The sequence below is a fragment of the Lemur catta genome, chromosome 3 (genome assembly GCF_020740605.2).
Source record: "Lemur catta isolate mLemCat1 chromosome 3, mLemCat1.pri, whole genome shotgun sequence".
Classification (NCBI taxonomy): Eukaryota; Metazoa; Chordata; class Mammalia; order Primates; family Lemuridae; genus Lemur; species Lemur catta.
This window is the reverse complement of record NC_059130.1, coordinates 27,550,338-27,577,743: the sequence shown is the minus strand read 5'-3', so window position 1 is coordinate 27,577,743 and position 27,406 is coordinate 27,550,338. Positions and strand designations below refer to the sequence as shown.

The following is a 27,406-nucleotide window of genomic DNA, read 5'->3' as shown; positions in this document are numbered from 1 at the left end:
AGGTGCTGCCATTAGGACTTAGGAGGGCTGGAAGCCTGGCTCTTACCAGGGTATTAGGCCGGGGTGGGGGCAGGGGGTAGGGTGAGGGAGTGGTAGCTTGTCCCTCTAGCCTGTCTTCATCTCCCACCAGTATTCTATTTAAATCATCCCACTTTTATCTGCCCACTGCACAAAACATCAAGTCCAAGCTCTTTAGCAGACAATTTAGCTTTAGGCTACCTACACAATCTTATTAGCTGTGTCTGATCCCACCTCAGAGACCCATTGAACACTCAATTTCCCTGGCATATATGTTCTTTTAGGTACATGTACCTTTACAGTTGGTTCCCTGTGCTTGGTAAATTCTTTCCCCTTCTGTGTAAAATTCCCCCTTAACTTTCAAGATCTAGCTCATCCATCTCTTCTCTGTGCTCCCAAATCCCTTCTAACAATGCCTTGTTGGCATCTCTATGGCAAGCCCTCAGCAGATGGTAGTTGGATGAAAGGGTGACCTAGAGACCAGGTTTACTCTCCTTGTGCCATTCTACTCAGAACTGAGGATAGCCAAGGTGGGCACAGGTGGCAGGAAACCCTGGCAACTATAGTGAGCCACAAGCACGGCTGGCGGGCCCATGACTCATAGGACAGTTCCCTGTGCCTCACTGGGAATTGGGGATAAATTATTCTTTCATGAAGAAGGGACACAGACGAGGGAGAAAGAGAAGGGGGCCTGAGGTATAGTAGTCACCACCTTTGTGGGTATCTTCTTCAGTCTCCTCTGGGGTGGAGGGATCCCAGCATTCTGCCCTTATTGGGGAGGGGAGGACAACAGCCAGAAGGGGGAAGTCCTTGGGCTTCAGCATGGAAAAGATGGATGCAGCTGAGCTGGGGGTTCAGCTCTGCTGAGCTACTGTGTTAATACCTAGCCCTCTACTATCCCGTCCCCACCCCCCCAATGCCCATCCCCCCTGGGACCCTCAAGACATCACACATCACAAAGATAGGATTCAAGTTCAAGTCTGGTTGTCCTGACCAAAATCACCTTCCCAGCCCCCAATACACAATCTCCTAGCAGTTTAGGGTACAATGGCAACTGGTTTCCTTGAGGGTGGGCAGAGTCTTCTTTTCCCTTAAAGAGCACAGAGAAAAGGGAAACCAGTGCCAGGGCCCAAGGGTCCAGAATGCTGCCCAAGCCCATCCTGCTTGAGTTTCCCATGGGTCAAAAGGGTCAAGTCCATTACTTTGTGGGGTTGATCATCTTTCTGCAGGGCTTAATCAAAGGAGGTCAAATTCTTCACTTTCTGCCTCAAAGCAATGTCCGCCCCCCCCTCCCAGAATTTTAATACAACCAGGAAGAAAAGGCCTCTCTACTATATAAGGGGTAGCAAGACATCATTAAAGTAGCCACAGCATTTTGAGGAGCCCAACAAATGAGAAAGTCCTGACTGGATTTGAGAGAACAATTTGTTATAATTAACCAGAAATACAAGATTCCACTGAAACTGGAACAGTTGACAGAATATTGCTGAACTTAAACCTTCAAGGAAGATACAAACAGGGTCAAACAAAGCCACTGAGAGGAAAAGCCCAAGATTGGTGTGGGATAAACATGAAGATAATTGCATTCCAGCATGGGTATCTTCTGACCCCTCCCAGCAGTTCATCTACCACCATTCTCCCATCCTTCTCCCTCTGACACACCTGCCAAACCAAATGGCTTCTTCCTCTGTATTGCAGGTGTAAGCCAACCCAATAGGACCCCTTTGGGATATGACATAAAGCCAAGAGAAAGTTTGTAAATCTCATACTAGGGTAGAAAGTGCACGTACTCAACCCAGCACAAATGGTTATCATCTATGTGGGGGTCAATGCACATGGTAGTAACTTCAATCAAATCAGAGATGCTAGCACATGTAACCTGTTATGTGGCCCTATAGCGATGTCAATGTTCCCAATTTACTACACTAAACTGTCAATGTGGCAGAATGCATTTTTGAGCTCCAGATATTCTAAACACTCCTAAGAGGCTATTAAAGAGGATGTAGAACAGAACTCTACAACCTCAGAAACCTAGGCATCAGGGAGAACGCTGGCTCTTTCTGGGACCTTTCTGTGGGAGCAAAGAGATGAAGAGCCTATGACAGCTGAGGGGAGGCACAAGGCCAACACATTTGTGTTCAAACAGGAGTCTGAGCAAAGGAGGAAAACAAAAAAACCCAAAACCCCAACCAAAGGAAAAAAAGAGTTTCATACAACACAGTATCAAAAAGTGAAAGGAACACCTAAATGCACAAACTGGCGGCAAGTTAAGTCCATAGCCTATTGTGATAGGTCCATCCAGCATCAATCAAGTTTCTTCTCATCTGTTATCTGAAGGTTATTTACAGATGTGGTGACTTTAACAAGAGTCTCTCACAGGAGGGTGGGCAGGCTTCAATCATTGGTTTCAGGATCTGTCTGCGCCATGTAGGCATCCAACTCGGCATCCAGGTGTCCTTTTGTTTTCGACATGTATGCATCTAACTGGTTGTCCAGCTGCTCCTTCGTCAACACAGGGCGAGCAAGGGCACCTCTCCCTCGTCCACGGCCTCGGCCTCTGCCTCCAAAGCCCCCTCTTCCCCGACCTATCATACCCCGACCTGGCCCAAAGAAAAAAAAAAAAAAAAAAGACAGTTACAAGTAGGTTTAATAGGTGCTATAGTAAATGCCCCTTAGAGCAGTGGGGCCTAGCTGAGGAAAGCTGAAGGGTAGGGCAAAGAGGAGAAATCTGGAAAAACAGGAAACACACTGGGTAGAAAGCAACACATGGAAAGCACACATAATGAATCCCTTATTACATGCTCATCTCTAAATGTTATTTAAAAGTTTTTCTTCTATCAAGAGAAGAATTAACTGACAATTGTAATTTTAAATAACCTTAATCTCTCTTAAGATAAATTCCCTAACATTTGAGACCCACTGTATATTCATAACTAAAATACATGATAGATAACCCCATTTAGTAAGCTAGGGAGGCAGTAACAAGGGCACAGATAATCAGGGGTGTAAAGGTAGAGACAGTTTTCAAATCAGGCTTATTGGAGACCCTTTTGGTAAGTTACCTCAGCTCTCCTTCAACTTTCAAGTCTAATGAGCTGACCCCTGTGTCAGGAGACTGAGGAGTTATTCTGACACAGGAGCAACGTGGGGAGATGAGGAAAAACATTTTGAGTGCTCCCAGCTACTTCTACCTGATTCTAGTCACCTTATGACGACTGACAATTGTGGTTGTCTCAAAGGAAGTTTCAAGTGAACAAAACACACTCAGCTTTTTGTAAAGCTACTTTAGTCTCTCTCATCCCCATGTCTCTCTCAGAAACTAAAATCATGGTTATTTGGAAACATGCTATTTCATCCTGAAACCCAAACTAGCTTGCACTTCACTCAATGAGCCAAGTAGCATATAATGGGGGAGAAGAAAATAAGCCCTTGGTTATCAAATTTCCTTTCCTAACAGTTAATATTCCTTGGCAACTTCAAGATCATAAATTATGGAAGACCCATCACGTGCTTTAAAAGGACCAAAGCAAATACACACAGGGGCTACAATAGATTTCTTATCCTGGAGAGGTGTTGTTGGGAGTTTTCCATTAAGCTTTAAGCCAGAAGGCTCCCATGAGATTTGGCACTAACAGCAACACCATTGAACTCTTTTTCCAATCTGGGTCATGAGATCACAAGACAAATATCAATAAGTCTCAAAGGTAAGATTATCAATAAGTGCCAGTTAGTTAACTGATAATAATACCATCTTGTTTTTTACCTTGAGCAAAAAAAGTCATCTCTAGTTTCCCATAGGCACAAACTTTACATTGCATTAACTTGGCTTCAGAACCAATGCCCAGCTCCAAGTCTCATCACTCTCTTTACTCTGCTTCATCTTTGTACATCTCCCTCTTTTCTATTCTCACGTGACTCAAACTGGGGTTCTGAACTATGGGGTGGGATGTGTGGTGGTGGTGGGGCAGAGATGGAGAAAGGTAAACCCTAAACTGACCATTTTTGTGGTTTAAAAAATTTTTTTAATTTTAACAATACAATTTAAATTTCCAAGAGCCTGGAAGACTGCATATAATCTGGCTCTGTAATAATGCACTTGACTGGTTCTTGGGAAATCATGACAGACTTTTGCACTACCAGCATTGAGTTTAGAAGATAAGCCAGTTTCAAATAACAAAACAAGACAAACAAAGAAGCCTGCCTATGACTTGAAGCTGTGCAGAAAGGTGGCTCTGAGTTTTTAAGGGAGGAAAATAAGGGGGAGCTACTCTCTGAAGTTGGTAGCTGACTAACCTCTACCACCGATTCCGCCACGACCCATAGCTCCACGCCCTAGGCCCCCTCTCCCAGGACCTCCACGACCTCGAACACCACCTCTTCTTAAGCCCATTCGGGGAGCTACGGCTCGTCCACCTCGGAGCAGGTTTTGACCTTGGAGAGGAGGCATACAATGTATATGCAGGTAAATCCAAGAGAGACAAAGTAGATTCTAACCAAAGGAAGGCGGTGAGGGTTAAATGAGAGTAATTCAGTTAATTTTTAGGTTGGGTGGGGCAAGCTGCACACTGAGTGTGAACAGATTAAAGCTGCTCTTTATTTAACCAATTCAACAAGTCTGACCACAAATCCATTTTTGGAAGAAGCTGGGAGTTAAGTTAATTATTAAGTACATACATTTAATAAATACACACTGAATAATCAGACAGATACCTAGCACTGCAGTAGATTTAAAAATAAATGCCATGGTTCCTGATCTCAATACATTCTGTAAGGGACAAGAACTATACAGGGAACAGAGTAACAGTGCCCCAAATGTAACATATAGGAAAGTGCTATGGGTCTACTTGTCCTCTCTTTTTGCAGATGTAACGGCATTTTACTAGCACCAGGAACACAAAGAGTTAAGATACAGGCCAAAAGACCCATAAATTTCTTATATTTGACTTATTCCTAGAACTTGAATGTGCTTTGATTCAAGCAGCAGCAGGGTGTTTTAAAATGGAATGGAGATGACATGAATTACCTGTTGTTATGCAGGTCATAGCCTCTCACCATTGCACATTATCAGAAAAGGAATGGTATCGATAAAACACATGCAGCACTATTAAAAATATGTGATTTCAAAAGTTATTAATTACATTAATACAAATTCAGGCTTAAAGATGTTAAACAAATGTGTCCATAAGCAGCCCAAGAGAAGAGGGAAGGGGAGTGGGGCCGGACAATTATCAGGTACACAGCACTGACCTCGGAGCGACATCCCGCCCCTAAGTAGGGTTCTGGTGGCACGTCCCCCACGCAGTCCTCCTCTGGGCAAGCCTCTCTGGATTATGGGCAGGCCTCGTCCTCCGATTGCTCCCCTGGCCAGGGTCCCTATGGGTCGGCCTAACCGTGCCTGGATGTTACTCTTACCCAGGCGCTGCTTTAAGCTCTTCTGGAAGAAAAGGTGTTGGGGGATTGAGATCAAAAAGGCAATCCAGTAGGATTTGGCAATTCAAAGTGCAGAGAAAAAGAAGCAAGTGAGATGTCTGGTGTGAAGGGAGATAAACCTGCTGTGGGTGTCATAAGGATCCTAAACCAGAAGCAAGCCTTTGCCTCAGAACATGATAAAAAAGAAGCAGAATTTTGATCCAGAGCAGAAACTCTAAGAAGCTTGAGTACGGTCCCATGAAATTGGCATCACCACAATCTACTTCACTAGTTTGGCTACAGAAGTCACACACTGTCAGTTGGAACTTAAGTTTCAGTAAGAACATTCTATAGTTTAATCCTTGCTTGTGCCTTGTGCTGTTTTTGATTTACAGGTTGACAATGATATGACTTGATTCATACCTGCCCAAGGACTATCACTGTCTTCAAGGCTTACTCAAACTCCACAGGAAGTTCATCATACTCTGGGCAAAATTTAAATTATAAGTTCATTTGAATTCTTGTGACTTAAGAACAAGACTGATTTCTCAAAGAGGCCCGTGTGCTCCATTTTTCCTCTGAGTATCTATCTCCAGACGGTTCACTTTTTACCTTAAGATGTAAATAAACACAAAAAAGTCATATCTCCTTTCATTTCTTAAAAATTCGTAATTCCATGTCTACCCTTGCAAACAGCTCTTTTAAGCCAGTATAATGAGCTTTAATTCAAAGTAAACATGTAACTCAAATGTATCTCCACAGAGAGCCAGCCAAACTTATATTAGAATTAAGACAGGAGAGCTAGCATCACAAAACCCAGGGCCATATATAAGGACAAAGATGTACTACAGAAAGATTTTCAGTTTCTATTCTCAAAGAGAAACCACATCCCAGAGAATTAAATTCCTTCAAAGGAAAAAGATAGTATAGCCTCGAACCTAACACCAAGGCCCTAGCCAGTCTGGTTTTCTGTAACGCCATCAGTTAATATGAATAAATTCTATGTGTCACACACAAGGGATTACCAATGTCTCTTTTATTTTTTGCAATCATACCTCTCAAAAAGATGCTGTGAGGCATTATTACTAGCTTTCTAGCACAAGATCATAAACCGTTTCTAATCAGAAGGGAAGGCTCTGAACATTATGCACCTAGCACGGGCAGGTGTAACCAACTGTAAGGGCCTGTTCTTTCACTCCCCTGATTAACACACAATTATGAGGCCAGGCTCACATTCCTCAAGATCCCTCCTGTTCACTGATCCCGAGTATATTCATTCTCCCAAGCTTTGTACTTTAAGTGGAGAACTGTATAGTGCTAAAAAATTCTTCTCCCTTCCCAAATCCTTACTTGTCACCAATACTGGTCTCTAACATTGTAAAGACAACTATGCCACCCAGTTTCTACTTGAAGTTCTATTGGACAGTATTCTAGACAGTGGCTACTTTCTGCAGAGTCTATAAAGGTCCTTTGGAATGATCTGTCAGAGTCTTATCTTCAGCATTTTTTTTTTGTCTTGAAAAATGATGGTGCCTTTTGCCACTTTCCTGAGTCAGGGAGGAATCCAATCACTCCAAGGCTTAAGGTAGCTAAAGCAGAAAGCCTCGTTTATTTTTGGTCAGTGAGCCCAATGGCTCAGGGTGGGGGTGGGAGGGTGTTATATTTAACTGCTGAATTTATGCACAGCCATGCAGTGCTACCAGTTAGAGTCCTTACAGTTGCATGGCACCGCCCTCCAGACAGCCAGCCACAGCTTGGACATATCCTTCCACAGCCACTGTCCGGACTTGCATATAAAGTCTATGAATAATAAAGAGCAGGTTTTATTTCAGGTCTGAATAGGATTATCTTTTCACTGGAAATTTGAAAGAGAACCCACTAATTCAAGTTAATTACTCAGTACTCTTGCTCCACTTTACTGACAAAACTTCAGGTGTTGTGGAAATGAGGGTCATTCTACTTCTACATTTTAGCCCTGAAAACCTTCAAGTACAGCCATGCAAGACTCCCTGCACTAGGGGAGAAAGAGTAAAATTATTTCCCTAGTTTGTATATCATTTAACAGGGGGTAAAAGATGTTTTAAAGATTATCTAAAGCTGAAACAAAGTTTCTTTGTGGAAAAAGCCAATAATCTACATTAAAGGTAAAGGATCAGAAAACAAAAGAGATAATACTCATTGATAACAGAAACAGGCCACATAGATGGCAGACTCCCAAAAAGAAAAAGACAATAAAAAGTTACTTATCAGTACCTGCCAAAATTGGAATTCTCTGAACCTCTCTTTCTTCCAGAGAAGTTTCAGCTTTTGCCCTGAGCCACCTTGTAATCATCCATCACGTCTTGACAGCCTCAGCAGACTGCCTGATAGAGACACCAGCTGCTTCTGGAGCATTAAGACCCATTCTCTCACCTGCTTAAGTTTTAATGCTGCCTGGACAGAGGGTCTATTCTCCATCTGCTGGGCCAGTCTTCTGTTTCTGGCACTGGCTAGCTGCTGTTGTTGCTGCATCGAAGCCCGAATATTCACTGGCATCGGTTGTTTGTTCTTCAGCATATTAGTAAAGCTTCAAGGTCGAACAAAATGGATGTTTAAATAAAAGCTTTATTACAAAACATTTATTGGCATTTTCATGGCTTGCTAGACCAGGAGCTCCAGATCCCACGAACTTTTAAGTAAAGTGGTACACTTAGATCAAGGCTGATGTGGGTTAAAGACTCCACAGTTTCCACAAACTTGCAAGAATCAGAAACTTAGAAATGCGATTAAGTGCAGCACATTCAACCAAAAGTGATAACAAGGGCTCAAGTAACAGTTTTTCAAGAGGTGGAAAGTATGAAAAACACGCAATAAGCAGATATGATGACAAGAGACAGAAGATGCAGTTTCAAAGACAAACGAACAAAGCCTAACCCTTAGGAGACCTGAGGGAGCATTCTAAGGGCAAATATGAGAAAGGGCTATAGTACCTTCAAAGCTCATGGAAATAATGCACTCATAAATTATAGGAGTGTAACAAATTTAAAAATATATTTGTCACTTAGTAACATGAATATAGATAATTAGTGTACCATGTCTCAAGAGATAAGCATAGAAGCACATGTGCTTCAAAAGAGGAAAAAACAGACACTAGATAAATCTCTTAGTGGTCTAACATCAATTTAATAAAATTATTGGCCAAAGGCACTCAATGAACAAAGCTCTCAGAGATAGAAACTGCCTTTAAATACCTTTACTTTTCTTAGTCTCAAATGATCACTTTTACTGACTCCAAGTGGTTACTTATGAAAGTTAGATAAGTTCAATCATTTTAGAGCCTGTGGAGACACTCCTGTATTATTCCTGTCAAGGTAATTTAATGGAATGGAAGAGAAGAACACTTAACTGTAAAAGAATCCAAAACAAAAACAAACTAGAAGCAGAATGGAAAGAAAGTGAAATGGAGCAAAGCAAGTGCCTCTTACAAGGCCCAAGAATGACATTCAAGGGCCTTTGGACATATTCATGGCTTGCTACCTGCCTCTTACAGGCCAAACACAACACTGCTGGCCTTGGACTGGGCAGCAAGCCTACTGCAGCCAGGGTACCATGCTACCGTGCTGCACCACCCCTGTATCCAATGTAAAAAAAATGTGAAGAAAAGGGAGGGTGTTAGGAGTCTTTTTAAAATATATCCCACCAGATAAATATTTCAGATAGTTTAACATAAAAGTCTACTGATAAGGGGTTTTGAAACAACCGCCCAATTTGTTTTGTGTACCACATAAGATGCAACTAAGAACAGAGGTCTGTAGCCTTCTGTTGGTATTTAGCTTAAAACCGGTTTTGTGCATTGGACCCCAGGGCCAACTTAAGTAATGTTTTCTTAGGAAGGAGCTGAAGTTGCTGTTGGCTGCCTCACCGCTCATTTAGAGACATCTTGGTGGTGCTTTTTAGCACAACTTTCGGCGCTGACTGTGCAGCCATCTTCAAATCCCGAGAATCTACAAAGTACAATAAGCAAAATGAGCAAATCAGAATTATGGCCACTCATTTCTACAAGGGGAAAAGGTGCTAACCAACAATCAATGAAAGGCCTTATCTCTGACTGCTGAAGATCATATCAAAACTCATTTCAAGTGCTTAGGTTTATATGGCAGTTACCTCAAATTATTAACACTTCAAGGCCACAGGAAAGAAAATATCTGCCAAAGTCTTAAAAATGGCAGAACAAAATCTAGCTCAAGGAAGTATGAGAGTTCGGCTTTTAATATATAGCAGTCTCTCTCAATATTGACTGCATGACTTACCTAGGGAGTTTTTAAAAAATACAGACGCCTGGGCCCTGACTAATTAAACCACAATCTCTGGTGGTGAGGTCTGGAGATTAGTAATTGTGAGGGGGGAAAAGCTACTTCGGTGCTTCTAATGTGCAGCTGAAATGTTGAGAACAATTTATCTACAATGAAAATACTGGAATGCAGTTTCAAAATTGCCTTTCAAATAAAAAATCAAATAGGGGTTTTAGTAAGGAACTGGGGATCTGGAGAAGGGAGCACGAAAGGTTTCCTAAATGGGCATTCAGCTGGGAGTTAGCTCGCACAGAACCCTCTACTTAACCCTAAAGCCGCCATTAATTTCCAACGTTCCTCAAAGTCCTGTAGTCCTCATTTAATCTCCCTAACATCCTCAAAGTCCAGTCCAGACCTCCAACTTTGCTCAATCCGCCGAACACTTTTCCTTTTTATCCCTGTCCCCAACCTTCTCCATCCCGCCACCAGGTTCCAGTTCAGCTCCGCCCCCTCCCCGGGGCCTCCACACTCTACACCCTACCTGCGTCCACATCCCACCACCATTACTCCTCCGCCGGCCCCTTCCGCTCCCCAAGACTTTTTCCCTCCTCCTTAGCACAGAAACGCACCGAAGGAAACGGACGCCAGTGCTCCGCCCGGGGCTGCCACCACGGCTGCGGCAGGCGGGCCGGGGACCGGCCGACCCTCAGGTGACGGTGGAGGGGCTCGGGTTAACTAGGTGGGCGGTTGGTTAGACGCGTAAGCGGTAGATTGCAAGGTTAGTTCGTTGTTGTTGGTTGGCTGTCTAGTCGGCCGATCCGCCTGCTCGCCGGGCCTGCCCTTTCCTGCCTTTCGTCTGTGCCACCACAGGTGCCGCCGCCGCCGCCGCCAACTCCCGCTCGGCGTCCAAAACAAAATGGCCGCCACGTTCAGTGCGTGTGGGACCGGCTAAAATGGCGTCGGCGCAATTACGTCAGGCGTCAGATCCGCGCACAGCTATAGGGCAGGAAAGATTCGCGCTACGCCTGCGCAGAGATCAGAGGCGGAGCCGGGGAGAGAAGGCGGGGCTTCAGCAAACGTCCTTCCAGAGTTACACGCAGTGCTCCGCCCTCCAGTTCGAGTCGGGGTGGCGCTCAACTTGGTGGTACCGTTCGTAATCTCGGCCCCAGAGAGGAGGTTTGGGTCCCGTGTTCCCTCGCCTTCCCGCACTCAGCCAAGGCATACCCGTCAAAAAATCTGTACACGGGACTTGCCTCGGTTTCTTCCGGACCACCGGGCCCGCGTAATTTGCACTGGCTCTCCCGTCATGCCGGTTTGCCCTGGTCAGAGGGTTGTGAAGCGCCATAAACGCCCCAGCCAAGGCTTGGGAGGCCAGTGCTGGAAGCACACCTCTAGCGGATCCTGTGCCGGCCGCCACCGCCCGTCCATATTTTCCTCTTCACTTCCTCCTCTCCCCGACTTGGCTTCAATGTTGTTTAATCTTTCTTTAGAGGAGACCTTTGTGTCCCTGATCCACCTTCCATGTCCTCCCTTCCCGCTTGCCATTCATGTGGATTTTGATGCAGACCAACAAAGAGATTTCCCTTATGCCTGCGTACACAATAAAGTGCTCAGATGATTGAGGAATGAATGAATGAACACATCTTCAACCCTTCTGCCCCATATGCGCATCAAGACTTTCGTTTTCCTTCCTGGCGCTTGGTGTGTGTGTGTGTGCACACGCGCGTGTGTTTAATGGCCCCGCATCCTTACTAAACTTTAACCATGTGAGGGTAAGGATTGTGGATTGTGTTTATTTTGGTCTATCCCCAGTTTAGCATATGGTAGGGACCTCAGTGAATATTCGTTGCAGGTTGAAAGGAGATTCTTTCTGCTGCTTTTATAGCTGAGCAGCTGATTTCTCCTCCACTGCCAGCTGGAACCTTGAACCCCCCACATTCCTGGGTCTTGAGCTCTCCTCAAGTGGGAAGATGTAATGCACTGTGACCTCTCTCTAAATAAGACCTCTCCCAAAATAAGGGGAGTTGGGAGTGAACAGCCCTCTCCACCTACTTCCAGACTGAAGAGGAGACAGACATCACATGGCCGGTGAGAGAGTAGTCTTTAATGAAAGATGAGTTGCAGGCCTGGACCGCTACTCTTGCGCCCTTGATGTATGTGTGTCGGGGAGTGGGCAAGGGTGGGAGTGGGGGAGGGATCAGTGGGGTGAGGTGGAAGCAGGGTGAAGAGGCAGGTCTGGCAGGGTGGAGGGGAAGGGCGCTGCCCACTGGGGTTGTCTGCTCAACTGTTCTCCCAGAAGAAGTTGTTACAGGCCACTGTCAGAGCAGCAACCAGCACCACATACTCCTGGAAGTCCACCTCCCCGTCTCCATTCTCGTCTAGCTCCTTCATCACCTTGTCCACAGCATCTGCATCCTTCTGGGCCTGTGCAGGAGGAGAGGGAGAGGGTGGTTTAGAGGGAGCTGTATAGCACTGAGTGAGTGAGGGGCAAGGAAGGTGGTTGAGGAGACTGAGACAGAGAGGACGAGGGGAACTACATTTAATTATGGGACTCTCTGCTGCCCTCCTCAAAACACTGGAGGGCTCCTGTTACAGATAAACTGCTTAACCTTATTATGAACATCAATTACCATATGCTGAGTGCCTACCATGTGACTACACTAGGCGCTTTACAAGCATTGCCTAATTTAATTCCAATACAAATGGTATGAGGTAGGTTTCATTACTTCCATTCTTGAGAAGAAACAGATTGACAGTTGGTAGTTAAATAAATGTGCCCAAAGACACATAGCTAGAAAGAAACAGAGCCAGAATTGGAACCCAGTCTAATAAAACCTCAAAGCTGGGGCACCTTATGCTGTATCCTGAGGTTTCTTTATTATGTGGCCCCATTTCTGCATCCTTCATGCCAGTCAAATGAAACTACTGGGCATGCTCCATATTTTTCTTTCTCCTATGCTTTTGTTCATGCAGATGCCTCCTCCTAAAATGTCTACATTTACCCCAGTAATCTTACAGTGGAAATCCATGGCTCAAGTGCCACCTCTTCACAGAAGCCGTCTCATTTCCATCAGGTTAATCATTTCCCATAACCGTTTCTGAAAAGCACCCCTGTTAAGGCTCTGTATACTTACTGAAGTTCATGGTTTACTTTTTTTGTTTGTTTGTTTTATTATTTTGGTAGTCCAGATGATGGGATCATCATGGTTTACGTTTTTTGTTTTTTTTGAGACAGAGTCTCACTCTGTTGTCCAGGCTAGAGTGCCGTGGCCTCAGCCTAGCTCACAGCAACCTCAAACTCCTGGGCTCAAGCAATCCTTCTGTCTCAGCCTCCCGAGTAGCTGGGATTACAGGCATGCGCCACTATGCCTGGCTAATTTTTTCTATATATTTTTAGTTGTCCAGCTGATTTCTTTCTATTTTTTTAGTAAAGACGGGGTCTTGCCCTTGCTCAGGCTGGTCTCGAACTCCTGGGCTCAAACAATCCTCTCACCTCGGGCTCCCACAGTGCTAGGATTACAGGCGTGAGCCACCGCGCCCAGCCCATGGTTTACTTTTAAGTGTCAGTCTTTCCCTTCTGGGCTGTGAATCTTATTATTGATTAATTTACACAGGACCTACCACTTAACAGGTGACTAATAAACCAGGGCATTTTGACTGGACCCAGAAGGAGTAGGTGAGCCTGGGAAAACCCAGGAGAGAAACCTGGGAGAGGAGGGAGATGGTTGGGCTGAGCTGCAGGTGGGTGGAGAGATGGCAGAGAGGTGCCCACTGCATTGCCCCACCCCTCGCCCACTCCACCCTATACCCCAACCCTCTGCTCACATCAAGGAAGCCGGAGAGCTCGGTCTGCAGCAGCTCTTTCAGTTCCTTCTTGCTCAGCTTGTACTTGTCCCCCTCCTTGCCAGAGTGGGCGTGGAACACATTGATGAGAGTCTCCATTGCTGTCTCTAGCTCAGAGCCCATCACAGCAGTGCACCTACCCACCCCCCCACAATGGAAGTGAGCTGGGGGCCAGGCCCAGGGTTTCTGGGGTCCTGGTGAGGGGAGCCCGCAGGCCTCGCGCTGGTCCCTCAGCTCAGATAGCCATGAGATCAGAGTCCCACTGCAATTGATCTTTCACTGAGATTTTTACGATGTGGGGAAACCTCAACAGACCTAAACCCAGATCTGTTCTCTGTGTCACTCAATCTGTACCTCAGCCCAAGGGAGTCAGGGTTGGGGCATGGAGAGAGAGCCGCTGGAGCTGGGCTGGCTCCAGAGGCCTGCAGTAGGCGTCTGCAGTGGCTGCCTGGGCAGAGACTGAGGAGGGTGGGGCAGCAGGGGTGGTCATAGGACCGGGTCAGGCTTCCTCTGGCTCTATTTTTACCCCGGACCTTGCCTGCCTAGCACAGGGCAAGGTCTGCTGTTGAGGGTGGTGGGCTGGGGTCTCCTCTGTTGCCTTGCCTCTGCTGCCCGCCCCTAGCAAGGGGTCAGTCTGGCACCTCATTGAACACGATGGAGGGGGTGGCAGCCTGAGTTTGTGGCCCAAGACTTCTTGGGGAGTTGGGAAGGGAGGCCTCACTGCCTCTGAGCTCTCTATCAGCAGCCTGGAGGCCCCTTTGAGTCATTCTACTCTGTTCTCTCCTGAATATGTCATTTTGGCCTCTCTGGGGTACACCTCCTGTTGCTTCCAGATTGATTCCTCTTACTTCTCTGCAAAATTATCCCTTCCATCGGATGGGTGGTGTTAAGGGAGAGAGGAATGTCTGAGCCTTTTCCCTGGAGCCAGGAGGGGGAGAGGAGACTTGTGGGCCTTGTCCCTGTGGCTGCCCACTCCTGGTGGATGTGGGGACAGTGGGACTGGTATGAATTGGGGAAATAAAGGGCTGAGTGTACAAGGTCCTTTGAGTTCAGGGTCTGGGAGAGAGCAGGAGAAGAATGGAGGGGTCTGTTGAGAGAGGGGACTACCACACCAGGGGGCCTCTTGCTATTGGCATTGGGACAGTCAGGCCCTCCACTGCCCCAGAAGGCAGCTCGGGTGTCTCAGATCAGGTGTCTCCAACTCTCCCCAGGCCTGGGGGGCTGGACAATGGGCCCTGATCAGATGGTATCCCAGCTCTTCAATGGGGCCCTTGTGAGTGTCACCTGAACTCCGGACATGAGAAGCAGTTGTCACAGAGACACGGGGAGATGGAACCCAAGCCGAGGCTGATGGAGAGGATAAGGGGGTGCTTGAGGGAGGGATGCTGGTGGCTCAATTACCAGCCCCATCCAGGAGGGGCACCTGGAGGTTGCCTGGAGCCCTAGAGCAGCCTGGGGTTTTATGTATTTATGTGGGGGCAGTTCTGAGAGGACCCCGGGGGCAGGGCAGACAGAAAAATAAAGAGGAACGAATTGGAGGAAAGAGGAGTCTGGAGGTCTGGGCCAAGAAAGGGGAGGAGGAGAAAGGGGAGGTCCCGTGAAGGTCGAATTGGGAGTGGGCAGGCATCTGGGGCCCCCTCTTCCTGATTTCACAGGAGCCACACTCTGCTGCTCCCAGGACTTCCTGGGACCTGAGCTCTTGACAAGGCTGGGTGGGGGTGGCAGAGACTTAGGATGGAAGCGGGGCAGAAACAGCTGTAGTTCTGATCTCTTATTCTTACCCCACGGGAGGCGAGGGCTGGGTACCCTCTCCTCCCCAGCCCCTGGAGATGAGGGGGCCTTGGCAGGAGACTTGAGGGCTCTGTGTGGGAGGGCCAGGTAGCCTGGGAGCTCACGGTGGGCTCCCCAGTGGTTTCCTCATTTACTGAATTCCAGCTTTCTTTCTGACCCTCAGTTTACTTGCCTTTCCTCACTACCTTCCAAGTCCTGTCTCCCCCAAATCCCGAACTAACCTCACCCTGACTGACTGCCCCGAGATCCTCAGTGCACCACAAATGCCATCATCCTCAGACTCTTGGAGTCCCTTGGAAGCCCCCTTTCTCCCAGGCTGGCCAGGCCAGGGCCCTAGTCCAGGTGCGGGGGGGTGATACTCACGGTCAGCCTGGGGCCGAAGGTGGGAGTAGGTTCTGGACGGCCAGTCAAGGCTGCAAGTGTGGCTGCTGGAGCTGTGTGGGGAGACCTGTCTTCAGTGTCCTTCCCCCGCTGACCCCCCCACCGGCTCCACCCCTTCACAGACAGACACCCAGTGGGGCAAGGGGCCAGGAGTGGACAGAGGCGCCCTCTGTCTCCTGGGCTGGAACAGGCTGCCCTGTGTCTCTTCCCCAGCCTCGGTTGCCCCGCTTCCCTCTCGCTGGGCACCAGCAAACAAGCTACAGGAGGGAGGAGGTGGGAAGGGAGGCGCTGGGAAGGATGCTGAGATGTTTCTCCCCCCGCTGGGCTGTGCAGTCCTGGCTGGCTGTGCCGGCTGGGCAAGGGAAGGGGAGGATTCACTGAGGGGACCCTCAGTGAGTAATATAGTGAGTAATTTAGTCTTGGGAGTCTCCCTGAGGAGTTTCAATCTAGGACTCTTCTATGGGGGTCTCAGTCTGGGGTTCTCCAAGGGGTCTTATTCTGGGGGGGCCTCTCAGTGCTGAGCTCCCTTAGTTGATTTTTTCAATCAGCAGTCCCCCCCCTCCCACAACGTAGACACTCCTGATTAGACGTGGGGTTGTGGTGGGGTATTGGGAGGGATAGACTCTAGGACCCCCACTGAGTGGGATCCGTGTAGGCAGCTCCCGCTGCAAGTGGGGGCGTACGTGGGGCTGTGGGGCTGGTTGGGGGGCCAGGGCCAGGCCTGATTGCTCAGGGCCAGAGGCGTGATTGGGCGGTCTTCTCTCTTCAGAATCAACTACGGAAACTTGACACTTCCAGCCTTGGGAGCGGCTCTTGCTCCGGTTGTGTCTCTCTCTCTCTCTCTCTCTTTCTCTCTCTCTCTCCCCCCCCCCTTCCCTGTGCTTATAAACCTCAGCCCTGCGGCTCCTGAATGTTTCGCCCATCTCCTCGCCCTGGTGAGTTGTGTGCCCTTAACCGTGGAAGGAGCCTGGGGATCCTTTTTTCTCCCTGGGCTCCCAGGTCCCTCCCCCAGAGCCAGTTCAGGCAGGGATTCAGGAAGTGGCTTTGGGAGATCCAGCAACAGTTGCTGCAGGAGTGTGGGGGTGTGGGCTCAAAAGGGATGGATGAGTGGGCAGCCCTCCCCTCTGCACCCCAGGGGGCTGTGAGTACTGGTGCCAACCCTTCCTGGGTCGTGGGTGGGGGGCGGTTCAGTGGAGCCCTGCTCCAGCACCCTTGTCGCTGGGAGACGGGAGTGGGGAGAATTTGTGGGGTCCTGGGCACAGCACTCTGCCCAGCTCCCCTGAGCAGCGGTAGGGGCTGGGGAGCAGAGAAGATGGATCTGTCCAGACTGAGCTAGCTCTGACCACAGTTGGCCATCGGCCAGACCCTGGGCTTCTCTGCTGGGAAGAGCGGCCAGCGTGTGTGTGGGCGGGCAGAGTGCAGGCAGCGGGAGAGCAGGTCCCAACATAAACACTCTTTGGAGACAAACAACCTCATGACCCTGTGAGGCTGGGTGAGACAACAAGAAGGGGCCCTTTGTACAGATACCCCATGGAGGGGCTGCCAGACTGAAAAGGACTCCAGAGAAGGACCCCCAGATTGAAATCTCCTCCCAGAGGAGTCTCGAGATTGAGGGACGACCACAGAGGGGTCCCTAAGACACAGACACTTGAAAAGGACCCCCAGACTGTGAGACGTACAGAAGAGGTTTCTGGAACTGAACCCCCCGCTCCCACCTAAACTGAGAAGCTGTTGTCTGGTCCCTTGCCCCAAGCTCAGCCCCTGTGCCCTCCCTCTGTCTCCATGGTGCCCACCAGGCAGAGGCCTGAGGTGGCACCTCCAAGGCAGGGAACTTCTGGCCTGTTCCTGCATCCCTACTCCCTGACACTCCCTCTCTGGTCCTTCCCTGTCCCACAGGTCAGCCTTGAGAGGACATCAGCTCCAGCACCAGGGTCCTAATGGCGGCAGCGGAGCCATTGACTGAGCTGGAGGTGGCCATCGAGACAGTAGTCACCACCTTCTTCACCTTTGCAGGGCAGGAGGGCCGGAAGGGCAGCCTCAGCATCAACGAGTTTAAGGAACTGGCTACTCAGCAGTTGCCTCACCTGCTCAAGGTAGGCAAAGGTCTCTGGACTGAGATTTTGTGAGATGGTGATTGTGGGACACTGTGTTTATGAGGTGGTATGAGTACAGTATGATATGATATTGTGACCAGTATGATATGATATTGTGACGCAGGGAAGGGTTGTAGGTGACTGCATGTGTAAATGGTTCCGGGTTTTCTTGCCTGGGGTCTGTGTGTAACTAGGAAAGCAAAGATGCTGTGTCTGCACCTGTAATCCTAGCACTCTGGGAGGCCAAGGCAGGAGGATCACTTGAGGTCAGGAGTTCGAGACTAGCCTGAGCAAGAGTGAGACCCCGTCTCTATTAAAAACAGAAACAAACAAACAAAATTAGCCAGGTGTGGTGGTGAGCACCTGTAGTCCCAGCTACTCGGGAGGCTGAGGCAGGAGGATCGCTTGAGCCCAGGAGTTTGAGGTTGCTGTGAGCAGCACTCTAGCCTGGGCAACAGAGCGAGACTCTGTCTCAAAAAAAAAAAAAAAAAAAAGATGCTTTCTGTGTAGGTGAGAGTACTGGGCCATGCTACCAGCAGGTGATGCTGTTGCATTCTCGTGCCTGTTCTGTGCCTCTCTGGTCTCCTTTCTCCAACACAGGACTGGATCCAGAACTGGCTTCCAGAAGATTCGCAGATTATCAGAACTAGAAGGAGGCCAAGAGAAAAAACACTGTCCAAACTCCTCACTTCACATATATGGCAATTGAGGCCCAGCAGTGGGAAGGGGCTTATCAAAAATAAAAAGACAGCCAGATTCACTGGCCAAATTCACTGGAGAGTCCTAGACTCTCAGTGTAGGAGGGCCTGTAAGGAGCATCTGTGATTTCTTCCCACCCCCTAGGGGCATCCCCTCAACAGGGTGCCCTACAGGCTCATTCCTTCTCTCCTACTCACTGGGGGCAGTCGGGATTTAAATTTCATGGACTCTGGGTTGACATTCCAGGTCAGGTCATTCCAGGATGTTAATAGTTTCTTTTACATCCTTTCTGAAACTTCACAGAACGTGTTGATATGGATTTTTAAAAAACACAAGAAGTCTCTGAAATTCATAGTCTTTTATCTGCAAAATCCTCTACATCTTCTGACTTTTCAAACTTTCCTTTCTTCTTCTTACTGGAACCTTCAGGTTTCCCACTGAAGGTAGAGCATTCTCGTAAGCCTTGTCAAACAGTGACTAGTTTTTCTTCCAAATCCAGCTCCCTCTGGGGCCTGGAAGTGCAGGAAGTGACCTCTTTGGTTTTCATTGCTTCTTCCTGATTTTAGTTTTTCTTCTTCCTAAGACTTCCCAGCTTCTTGGAAGCTCATCTGCCACCTGCCATCCTTCTTAGTGCACTCCTTACAGCTCTTCAGCTCCCTGCTTGCTGTTTTTCCTTTTATTGCTTCGGCCATCATTCTTAATGGCCTCAGCATCCAAACAGACAACCTGGGCCTTGCAATTTTTTGAAGTCCTCACTTCCAAAAATTTTTCTCCTGCATCTCAGCATCCCACTCCTCTGTTTGTGCTTCTGACTTTGTTATTACCAAAATAACGCACCACTTCCCAAATCTCGATCTCATCCTTCTCTTTGTCTGAAGCCCTTCCTGTCATTCCAATTCTGTTCTATGTAGCTCCTCCACTCCAGCATCTCCTGACTCCTCTGCTACCTCAATCCCTTGACCTTATCACTTTTTCATCTTCCATCGTCATCCCTTGTATTCTCATTTCCCTTCTTCCTCAGCTCAGGTTCTAAGGCTCATCATTATAACCACTTCCTCAACTTCCTTGATTCTGTCTCTCTCTGTCCTAGTTGTCTGGCAAAATCTGGGTTATAATAAATCCAACATCTCACCTACTGTAACTTGCTGGTAAAAATCCACTATTCTACACCTGCACTCAGCCGAATCTGGCTGGAGGAAAATGCACAACCATGTTGACTTCTCTCACTTTAAATCTATAACCGCAAACCCCAGGGGGACCTTCCGCAGTGCCTGACAATTCTACTGTTTTCCCTGGTTGATTCGTTTGCCAGTTCTTTCAGATGATTATTTCACTTTTCCTCTCTTCTCAAAGTCCAATACCTCTTTGCACAGTCTCCCTCTTACTGAAACATTTTCTCACTGAGAAAATAGGAGCAATCAGAAAACTTCATTGTGCTCCCCTAAAGCTACCAGCTAACTGATTAGCACACACTCTGCCTGCTTTCCTGTTACCATGAATGATCTGTCTCTGCTCCTAAGGCCAGCCCTCCACTGAGGCGCTGGATCCTGTCCCCTCTCACCTACTTAAAGACTTTTCCTCTTGCAATTATTCCTTCTTTCTCTTGCATGATCAGCTTTTCCTTCTCTACTGGATCATTCTTACTAGTTTACAGATTGTAATAGCTCCCATCTTAAAAAAAAAAAAAAAAAAAGGAAGATAAAAAAGAAAAAGAAAACCTCCCTTAACCCTGTAACTCCCTCCAGTTATGCCATGTATCTTTGTTCTCTTTTATAGCAAAACTCCTCAAAAGCAATGAGAACAACTTATACTTACTGTCTCCACTTTTCCTCTCCTGATCCAGAAGGCTCATTCCTCAGGTATTTCCTCATGTAACTCAGATTTGCTGCTCAAATGGCAAATCCTTGGCACAGTCTTCCTTCACCATTGAACACAAAGATCACCTCCATTGCACTCTGTCCCTTTACCCTGCTTTATTTTCTTTCAGAACACATCCATTGCAACTTGACCTCCGTTACATACTTATATGTTACTAAGAATGTGAGTTCCATAAAGGTGAGAAATTTGCTCACTGTTTATGTTGGACACTTACAGCAGTGTCTGACTCCTAGTTGATGCTCCATAAAATATTAAGCAAGTGTCTCAGTTTTGGGCTGCTATGACCAAGTCCCAGAGACTGGGTGGCTTAAAAACAACAGAAATTTATTGCTCATAGTTCTAGAGGCTGGAAGTCTGAGATTAGGGTGCCAGTATGGTGAGGTTCAGGTGAGGGCTTCTTATGTGTTGCAGACTACCATCTTCTCATTGTATCCTCCTGGGGGGAACAGAGAGGTCATTGGGGTCTCTTTTGTAAGGACATTAATCCCATTCATGAAGGCTCCACCTTCATGACCTAATCACTTTCCAGAGGTCCCACCTCCTAATACCATCACAGGGGAGGTTAGGATTTCAACCGATGAGTTTTGGGAAGACGCAAACATTTAGCCCATAATAATGAGTGAGTGACATTGTAAAAAAGTTAAGGAAAGAAAAATGGGAAAATTTTTGAGTGAGTGAATGCATTTTACATACTGTGCTATTAATACAAATAGCTTTTTAAAAATGTAACAATGCATGTAGGATATTTTCCCATTAAAAACTGATGCCTTGTGTTCCATTTTATATTAATAAGTTAACACACATTTATGTAGCCAGGCCGTTATTGATGGACATCTCTCTGGTGTCCATTTTTTCCCTTCTGCAAATATCTTTGTTTGTATATGTACATACTCGAGGGAAAATAATAACATAGGGTAAATGTCTGGCAGTAGAAATATGAGGTCAAAGGTCATGTTTATCCTTAATTTTTAAGAATATAACCAATTTGCCTCCTAAAAAGGTTGTACCAGTTACATAACCATCCACAGTTCATGCAAATGCCTATGTCCTTGCCCAAACTGGGTATCATCAAGCTTTTAATTCTTTCTAATCTAATATCTAAAATAAATCTGATTTATACTTATTTGATTCTGAGTAAAGTGGAACATTAAAAAAATTTTTTTCTTGCATTTGCTGGAGTATGAAAAAAAGAAAAAATATTCTTGATGCATATTTATATTGCTTTTGCTGTGACCTGCTTGTTTATTTTTTATCAAAGTTTTCTTTTTCATATTGATTTATTATAATTCTCTTTTTTTGAGAGAAAGAGAGAGTCTCACTCTGTTGTCAGGGCTAGAGTGCTGTGGCATCAGCCTAGCTCACTGCAACCTCAAACTCCTGAGCTCAAGCAATCCTCCGGTCTTGGCCTCCCAGAGTGCTAGGATTACAGGCATGAATCACTGTGTCTGTCCCCTACAGTTTTTTATAGAATAAAGAAATTAGCCTTTTGTTTATAATGTGTGTTGCAGATATTTTCCCTACTTTCCTTTTGTCCTTTGATTTTTTTTTTTTTTTTAGATAGAGTCTCACTCTTTTGCCCAGGCTAGAGTGCCGTGGCATCAGCCTAGCTCACAGCAACCTCAAGCTCCTGGGCTTAAGTGATCCTCCTGCCTCAGCCTCCCGAGTAGCTGGGACTACAGGCATGCGCCACCATGCCCGGCTAATTTTTCTATATATATTTTTACCTGTCCATATAATTTCTTTCTATTTTTAGTAGAAACAGAGTCTCACTCTTGCTCAGGCTGGTCTCAAACTCCTGAGCTCAAATGATCCACCCACCTCGGCCTCCCAGAGTGCTAGGATTACAGGCGTGAGCCACCGTGCCCGGCCTGATTTTGTTTTTGCTAGTTTTTGCCATGGAGAGTGTAAAACATTTTTATGTAGTCAAATCTATTAAACTTTTCCTGACTAGCTTCTGTGTTTTATGCCATTCTTAGAAAGATTTTCCCGATGTTAACATATTTTAAAAACCAGACTTTATTTTATTATTAAACTTTTCCTACTAAGGTGAAATATCACCTTTATTATTTATTCAATTTCCATGTGTATTTTGGGACTCTTTATTCTGTTTCATTTATGTATTTATTATTTATCTAATGACAAGCTGGTTTAATTACCATAGTTTTATAGTATGTTTTTTTCATATTAAACTTGTAGTTTTATTCAGGTTTGATTTTAACAAATTTTTTGGCGAGAGAGCCCACAGGAAAGGGTGAAGCCCATGGGGGCAGGGCCCTCCCAGGTGCCTGAGGAGGGAACAGGTCTCCTCCCCTCTCCCTTCTTGTGCTCTTCCTTCCCCATCTAAAGGAGTTTGGTGAGAGAAATAGGGGAGGGGGCTGGTCCCAGTCTGTTGGGGTGGTGCTTGGGATATAGGGGTATGGGGAATAGGGGACCAGACCAGGGATGAGTAGGGGAAGGGCCCAAGTACCATTTGCCACAATCCACAGCTTTCTGATTCCAGAGCGAACTAAAAAAAAAAAAAACAACTAAATCACAAGTAGCAACACCTACCCTCCCCAACCAGGGCTGTAGTGCCAGGGGAAAAGAGGCAGCAGCTTCACCAAGGATGTGGCTTGCTTGCTCCTGGCCTATAGTATTAATACCTGTAGGGTTGGTTCACTCTCATTATCCTTATTTTTCAGAATTTTACTGGTGGATCTCACATGCTTATTTTTCAAGAAGAATTTTAGTAATATTTTATTATGTTAAAAAGAGTCTTGGAGATATTTTAATTGAGATCATATAAAATGTTTCAGGGAAAATTGACATTTTTACACTATTGAGTCTTTTTAAGAAAAAGGTATTTTTTCTATTTTTTCAAATTTTCTTTTATATCCCTGTGGTATAATATGAAATATACAGTTGTCCCTTAGTATACATGGGAGATTGGTTCTGGGATGTCCCTGTGGGTACCAAAATCCTTGGATGCTCAAATCCCTTATATAAAATTGCCTAGTATTTGCGTGTAACCTATACACGTTCTCCCATACACTGTAAATCATCTCTACACTACGTATAATACTTACTACAATGCCTGCATATCACTTCATTTGTGTGGATTCTATGTAGTATTGGTGTGGGGCATATTCAAGTTTTTCTTTTTGGAACTTTGTGGAATTTTTTTTCCCCGAATATTTTGCATCCTGGGCTGGTTGAATCCAAGGCTGCAGAGCCCACAAATTCAGTCTTTGGTATGTAATGAGCCCATTTTGATCACACCTGAGTTTATGCTAATGAGGCGATTCAGGATGGGGCCACTAGATAGACACAGGATGGGACCAGTCACCAGAAAGACCTAGTGACTTCTTCAGGAAGTCTTACTAGATTTTTACACTTATGCCTAACTACTTTATCTTTTAGTCTTTTAAGTGGAATCTTTCTCATTGTATTTTCTAACTGGTTAACATTCTTATAACTAAAAGCTATTGGTTTTTGTGTATTAATATTGTAATCAGACACCTCATCAGTCTAATCTTTTTTTTGAAGGGGAAGAAATACAGAGTAGTGGATAAAAGCATAATCTCTGAGACAGACAATTTAAGTTCAAGTGCAGGTTCTAGCTTGTCATCCTTGGTTAATTATTTAATCTTTTCAAGCCTTAATTTTCTCATCTGTGAAATAGACTCATCATAATATCTTCCTTGTTGGATTGGTGTTAAATTTATTCAACAACAAATATTTATTGAGTACTGACTATGTCTTGTCCTGACACTGTTCTGGGCTTTGAGTTAGAGTGGTGAACAAGCATCTGCTATGTGCCAGACATTCTCCCAGGGATTGGGATTACCGTGATGAGCCTGATGGACAAGGTCCTTGTGTTCCTGAAGCTTTTCATTCCAGCAGATGAAGATAAAATAAAGCAGGCGCCGTGTTTAGCACAATGCCTGCAACCATTAGCACTATTAGGTGCTTACACTTGTTGGTGTTAGCCATTATAACTCTTGGTTTTTTCTAGATATACAATTACATAGTTGCTAATACTGGTGAATCTGCTTCTTCCTTGCCAATACTTTTTTCTTTCTCTTTACTATTTGAATGTTTTTCCTCTTCCCAATATGATGTTCCACTAACCATCCTTGCTTTCCACTGGCAAAGCTTATAGTATTTTACAATTAAGCATGATTGTAGCTTTAAGAAAAAGTTTTTAAAGCTCTTCTACAAATTAACTTTGCCCCATTTAGAGATTTGGCAAGTCTTCTCTGCCTTCATCCAAATGTTGATTCAAATGCTGAACATCACACTCTTCCCGAGGCACCCTTCTCTGGTTTGGCATTTGACCTGTTTATTCAGCAGTCAACTTTTTGGTTGTGATTGTTTATCTGACAACAAATCCTTTGATCAGGACGTGCACTTTACAGTATCCACTGGTTTCTTCATAGGCCTATTGTGAGAGATTTCGTCATGGACCCTCTAGAAAATCAGATACCCCATGTCTTTGCCATTCTTCTGATCTACCAGGCTAGTAACCCAGCTGGATAAAAGAGAGCACGTTAGTGTTATGCAAATGAGCATCTAAGTACTGGGAGTTTCTCCAGCTTTCTGTGAAAGAGGAGGCTGGACTGAGAAGGCTCTGAGGGTGGACAGACTGGATCCATCCCCAGGACAGCTCCGAGCTGGAGCTGGCTCATACCTGCTGGCGAGAGCAGATTGTGTGCAATACTTCATGTTTGCGGTTTATAATTGGCCATAGTGGGAGTATTCACATCATGGCAAGCACTCCACATCAGGCCCTCCCACCTCCCTCTGCTGGTGTCCCTTGGAGCTGGGACCCCATGGCAATACAGTCTTGGGGCTGTAGCCTCATCCTTCAGGTAAGAGTCAGGTGCCAGTGCTCTCTGAGCGGCCCTCAGAGAATGGCCGCTGGCAATTCTTCCCTCTCTCCCTGTCTTAAGAACCCCAGTTTCTAATCCTACCCTTCTCTCTGGTGTCTCCTCAGGATGTGGGCTCCCTGGATGAGAAGATGAAAAGCTTGGATGTGAATCAGGACTCGGAGCTCAAGTTCAATGAGTACTGGAGACTGATTGGGGAGCTGGCCAAGGAAATCAGGAAGGAGAAGGCCCTGGAGATCCGGAAGAAGTAAAGCCCGCTGGCTGGGATGGGGGTGGACAGGGCAGGGCTGGGCAGGGCCAAGCAGGACCCCACTGTCCCCAAATAAAGCTTCCTCCTTGAAACACAAATGGTTCTTACTCACACCCCACCCTGGTTTCTTCTCTTGAGACCAGGTGGTGGGAAAGCTCTGCTTTGACCTGAGGGTGGGTCTGAAAATGATGAGCTCTTTGAGGAAAGGGAGTGTTATTCATCTTTGAATGTTCTGTTGCATCTATTAATAGCACCAGGTCTTGTATAGAGTAGGTGCTCAATAAATGGTTGAATGAATACATGAAAAGTAGAGACAGAGACATAGGGCAGGTGAGGTGATCCTTATCCCACTAGGCACCTCCTGGGGCTCAGCTGCATGTCCCGGGCTGCAGTTTTCTTGCCCCTGGGGTTTGGCCAGGAGGATAATGATAGTAGTGGACATGTGTTGAGGGCTTACTAAGTGCCAGGCACAGTGCTAAACATTTTACCTGCATTATCTTTAATTAATTCTCACAGCCCTTTGAAGTAGGTACTATATTTAAATCCTGTATTAAAGATGAGGAAACAGATTTTAGACAGGTTAAGTCACAAAGAGAATAGGTGAAACTGGGTTGAAATTCCAGAGCCTCTGATTAACCAGGATCCTCTCTGGATGAGTGCTTGGGAACACTGGACCCTCCTCCCACCCTCCCTCCATAGCAGCGGTGAAGCTGGAGGGACAACAGGTTCAGTTCAAGTACTGCGTGGGGGCGAGGGTGTGGTGCTGCTCCAGGAAGCAGAACTTTTGGCACGGAGTTCTCATCCTTCCTGGCTTGCGGGGCATGTGGTTTGCACTGCTGACCACCAGAGGGGGCAGGGGCGGGGCAGCTCACTGTCACTGCTGCACCAGCAGGTGTCCATGTGGGCCAGCCGTTAGTCCAGAGGAATATTTGGGCTCATACAAGCTCCCTATCACACACCATGAAAGGGTCCCAGATTGAGACCTTCCATCTAAGGGCCCCCAGACAGAGACTGCAGAGTGACCTCCAGACTGGGCATCTGTGGGACCCCTCGTGGAGACATTCCACAGGGGCTCCTGCACTGGAGGGCTCCCTCACAGTGAGAGACTCTATGAGGGACCTTCAGACTGAGACTCCTCAGAGGGGTCCCAGGCTGAGTCACTCTCAGAGAAGCTGTCAGATTGAGAGGCCCTCAGAGGGGTCCCCAGATTGAGACGCTCTTTGAAGGGCCCCTCTGTTGAGACACAGAGGGCCCTGGATTGTGACCAAAAGTACAGGGAAGCCCTAGAACTGTGGTCCCAACACCATGGCCATGGACTGGTACTGGTCCAGTCCCAGGCCTGTTAGGGACTGGGCAAAAGAGCTCTGTTGTCCCTGAACCCTATGTGTGGAAAAATTGTCTTCCATGAAACTTAGGAAGGGGGGCACACACCAGGAGGTGAGCAGCGGGACATTGCTCACATTACTGCCTGGGTCCGCCTCCCTCCATAGAAAAATTGTCTTCCATGAAATTGTTCCCTGGTGCCCAAAAGGTTGGGGACTGCTGCCTAGAAGCTGATATGGGGAGGGAGATGGGGAAATATTCTCTGATCTCTGTATTTAGGAAAGGCTCCCAGGAACTTTGGCTCTGGACTCTGCCCCATCCCTGCCCTGCCCCATGCTGATGTCTCTGCCCTTTCTCCCCACCCCCCATGACTTCAGGTTCCAGGCCTCTGGCAGGTGAAGAGGACCACCTGGGTTGGGCTGAGTCCCTGGTCCTGCAGTCTGGGCTCCCAGGGATGTCATATTGGGTGCTGGATTGGAGGGGAGTGTTGCTGTGCAACTGCCAGGTTAGGGAAGGCACTGGGTTCTGGGGTGCTGAGCGAGGGAGGAGCATGCAGCCCAACCAGTTTGGAGAGGTTGTTAG

At 46.7% G+C, this 27,406-nt stretch overlaps 3 protein-coding genes across 10 annotated transcripts; 1 reads left to right on the top strand and 2 right to left on the bottom strand.

Annotated features, from left to right (window-relative positions):
- Positions 1–1,425: 1,425 nt before the first annotated feature.
- On the bottom strand, positions 1,426–10,768 carry LOC123633994 (chromatin target of PRMT1). 4 transcript variants are annotated; one of them, XM_045545113.1, is made up of 6 exons: positions 10,328–10,768; positions 9,329–9,410; positions 7,840–7,993; positions 5,266–5,452; positions 4,312–4,449; positions 1,426–2,618 (listed from the first exon to the last, which is right to left on the bottom strand). In XM_045545113.1, the coding sequence occupies exons 2-6, from the start codon at positions 9,391–9,393 to the stop codon at positions 2,413–2,415; spliced, it is 750 nt and encodes a 249-aa protein (XP_045401069.1). In that variant the 5' UTR covers positions 9,394–9,410; positions 10,328–10,768; the 3' UTR covers positions 1,426–2,412. The 4 variants fall into 4 exon arrangements, with proteins under 4 accessions (XP_045401069.1, XP_045401070.1, XP_045401071.1 ...); XM_045545114.1 differs by having other exon boundaries at positions 5,266–5,449; XM_045545115.1 differs by lacking the exon at positions 4,312–4,449 and having other exon boundaries at positions 10,328–10,621.
- On the top strand, positions 10,238–25,599 carry S100A13 (S100 calcium binding protein A13). 5 transcript variants are annotated; one of them, XM_045545120.1, is made up of 3 exons: positions 10,238–10,408; positions 17,610–17,806; positions 25,359–25,599. In XM_045545120.1, the coding sequence occupies exons 2-3, from the start codon at positions 17,651–17,653 to the stop codon at positions 25,500–25,502; spliced, it is 300 nt and encodes a 99-aa protein (XP_045401076.1). In that variant the 5' UTR covers positions 10,238–10,408; positions 17,610–17,650; the 3' UTR covers positions 25,503–25,599. The 5 variants fall into 5 exon arrangements, with proteins under 5 accessions (XP_045401076.1, XP_045401075.1, XP_045401078.1 ...); XM_045545119.1 differs by lacking the exon at positions 10,238–10,408 and adding an exon at positions 16,488–16,648; XM_045545122.1 differs by lacking the exon at positions 10,238–10,408 and adding an exon at positions 16,762–16,854.
- Positions 11,783–15,818, bottom strand: S100A1 (S100 calcium binding protein A1). The gene is made up of 3 exons (XM_045545124.1): positions 15,696–15,818; positions 13,524–13,677; positions 11,783–12,122 (listed from the first exon to the last, which is right to left on the bottom strand). Exons 2-3 carry the CDS (start codon positions 13,662–13,664, stop codon positions 11,979–11,981), a joined length of 285 nt encoding a protein of 94 aa, XP_045401080.1. The 5' UTR covers positions 13,665–13,677; positions 15,696–15,818; the 3' UTR covers positions 11,783–11,978.
- Positions 25,600–27,406: the final 1,807 nt, after the last annotated feature.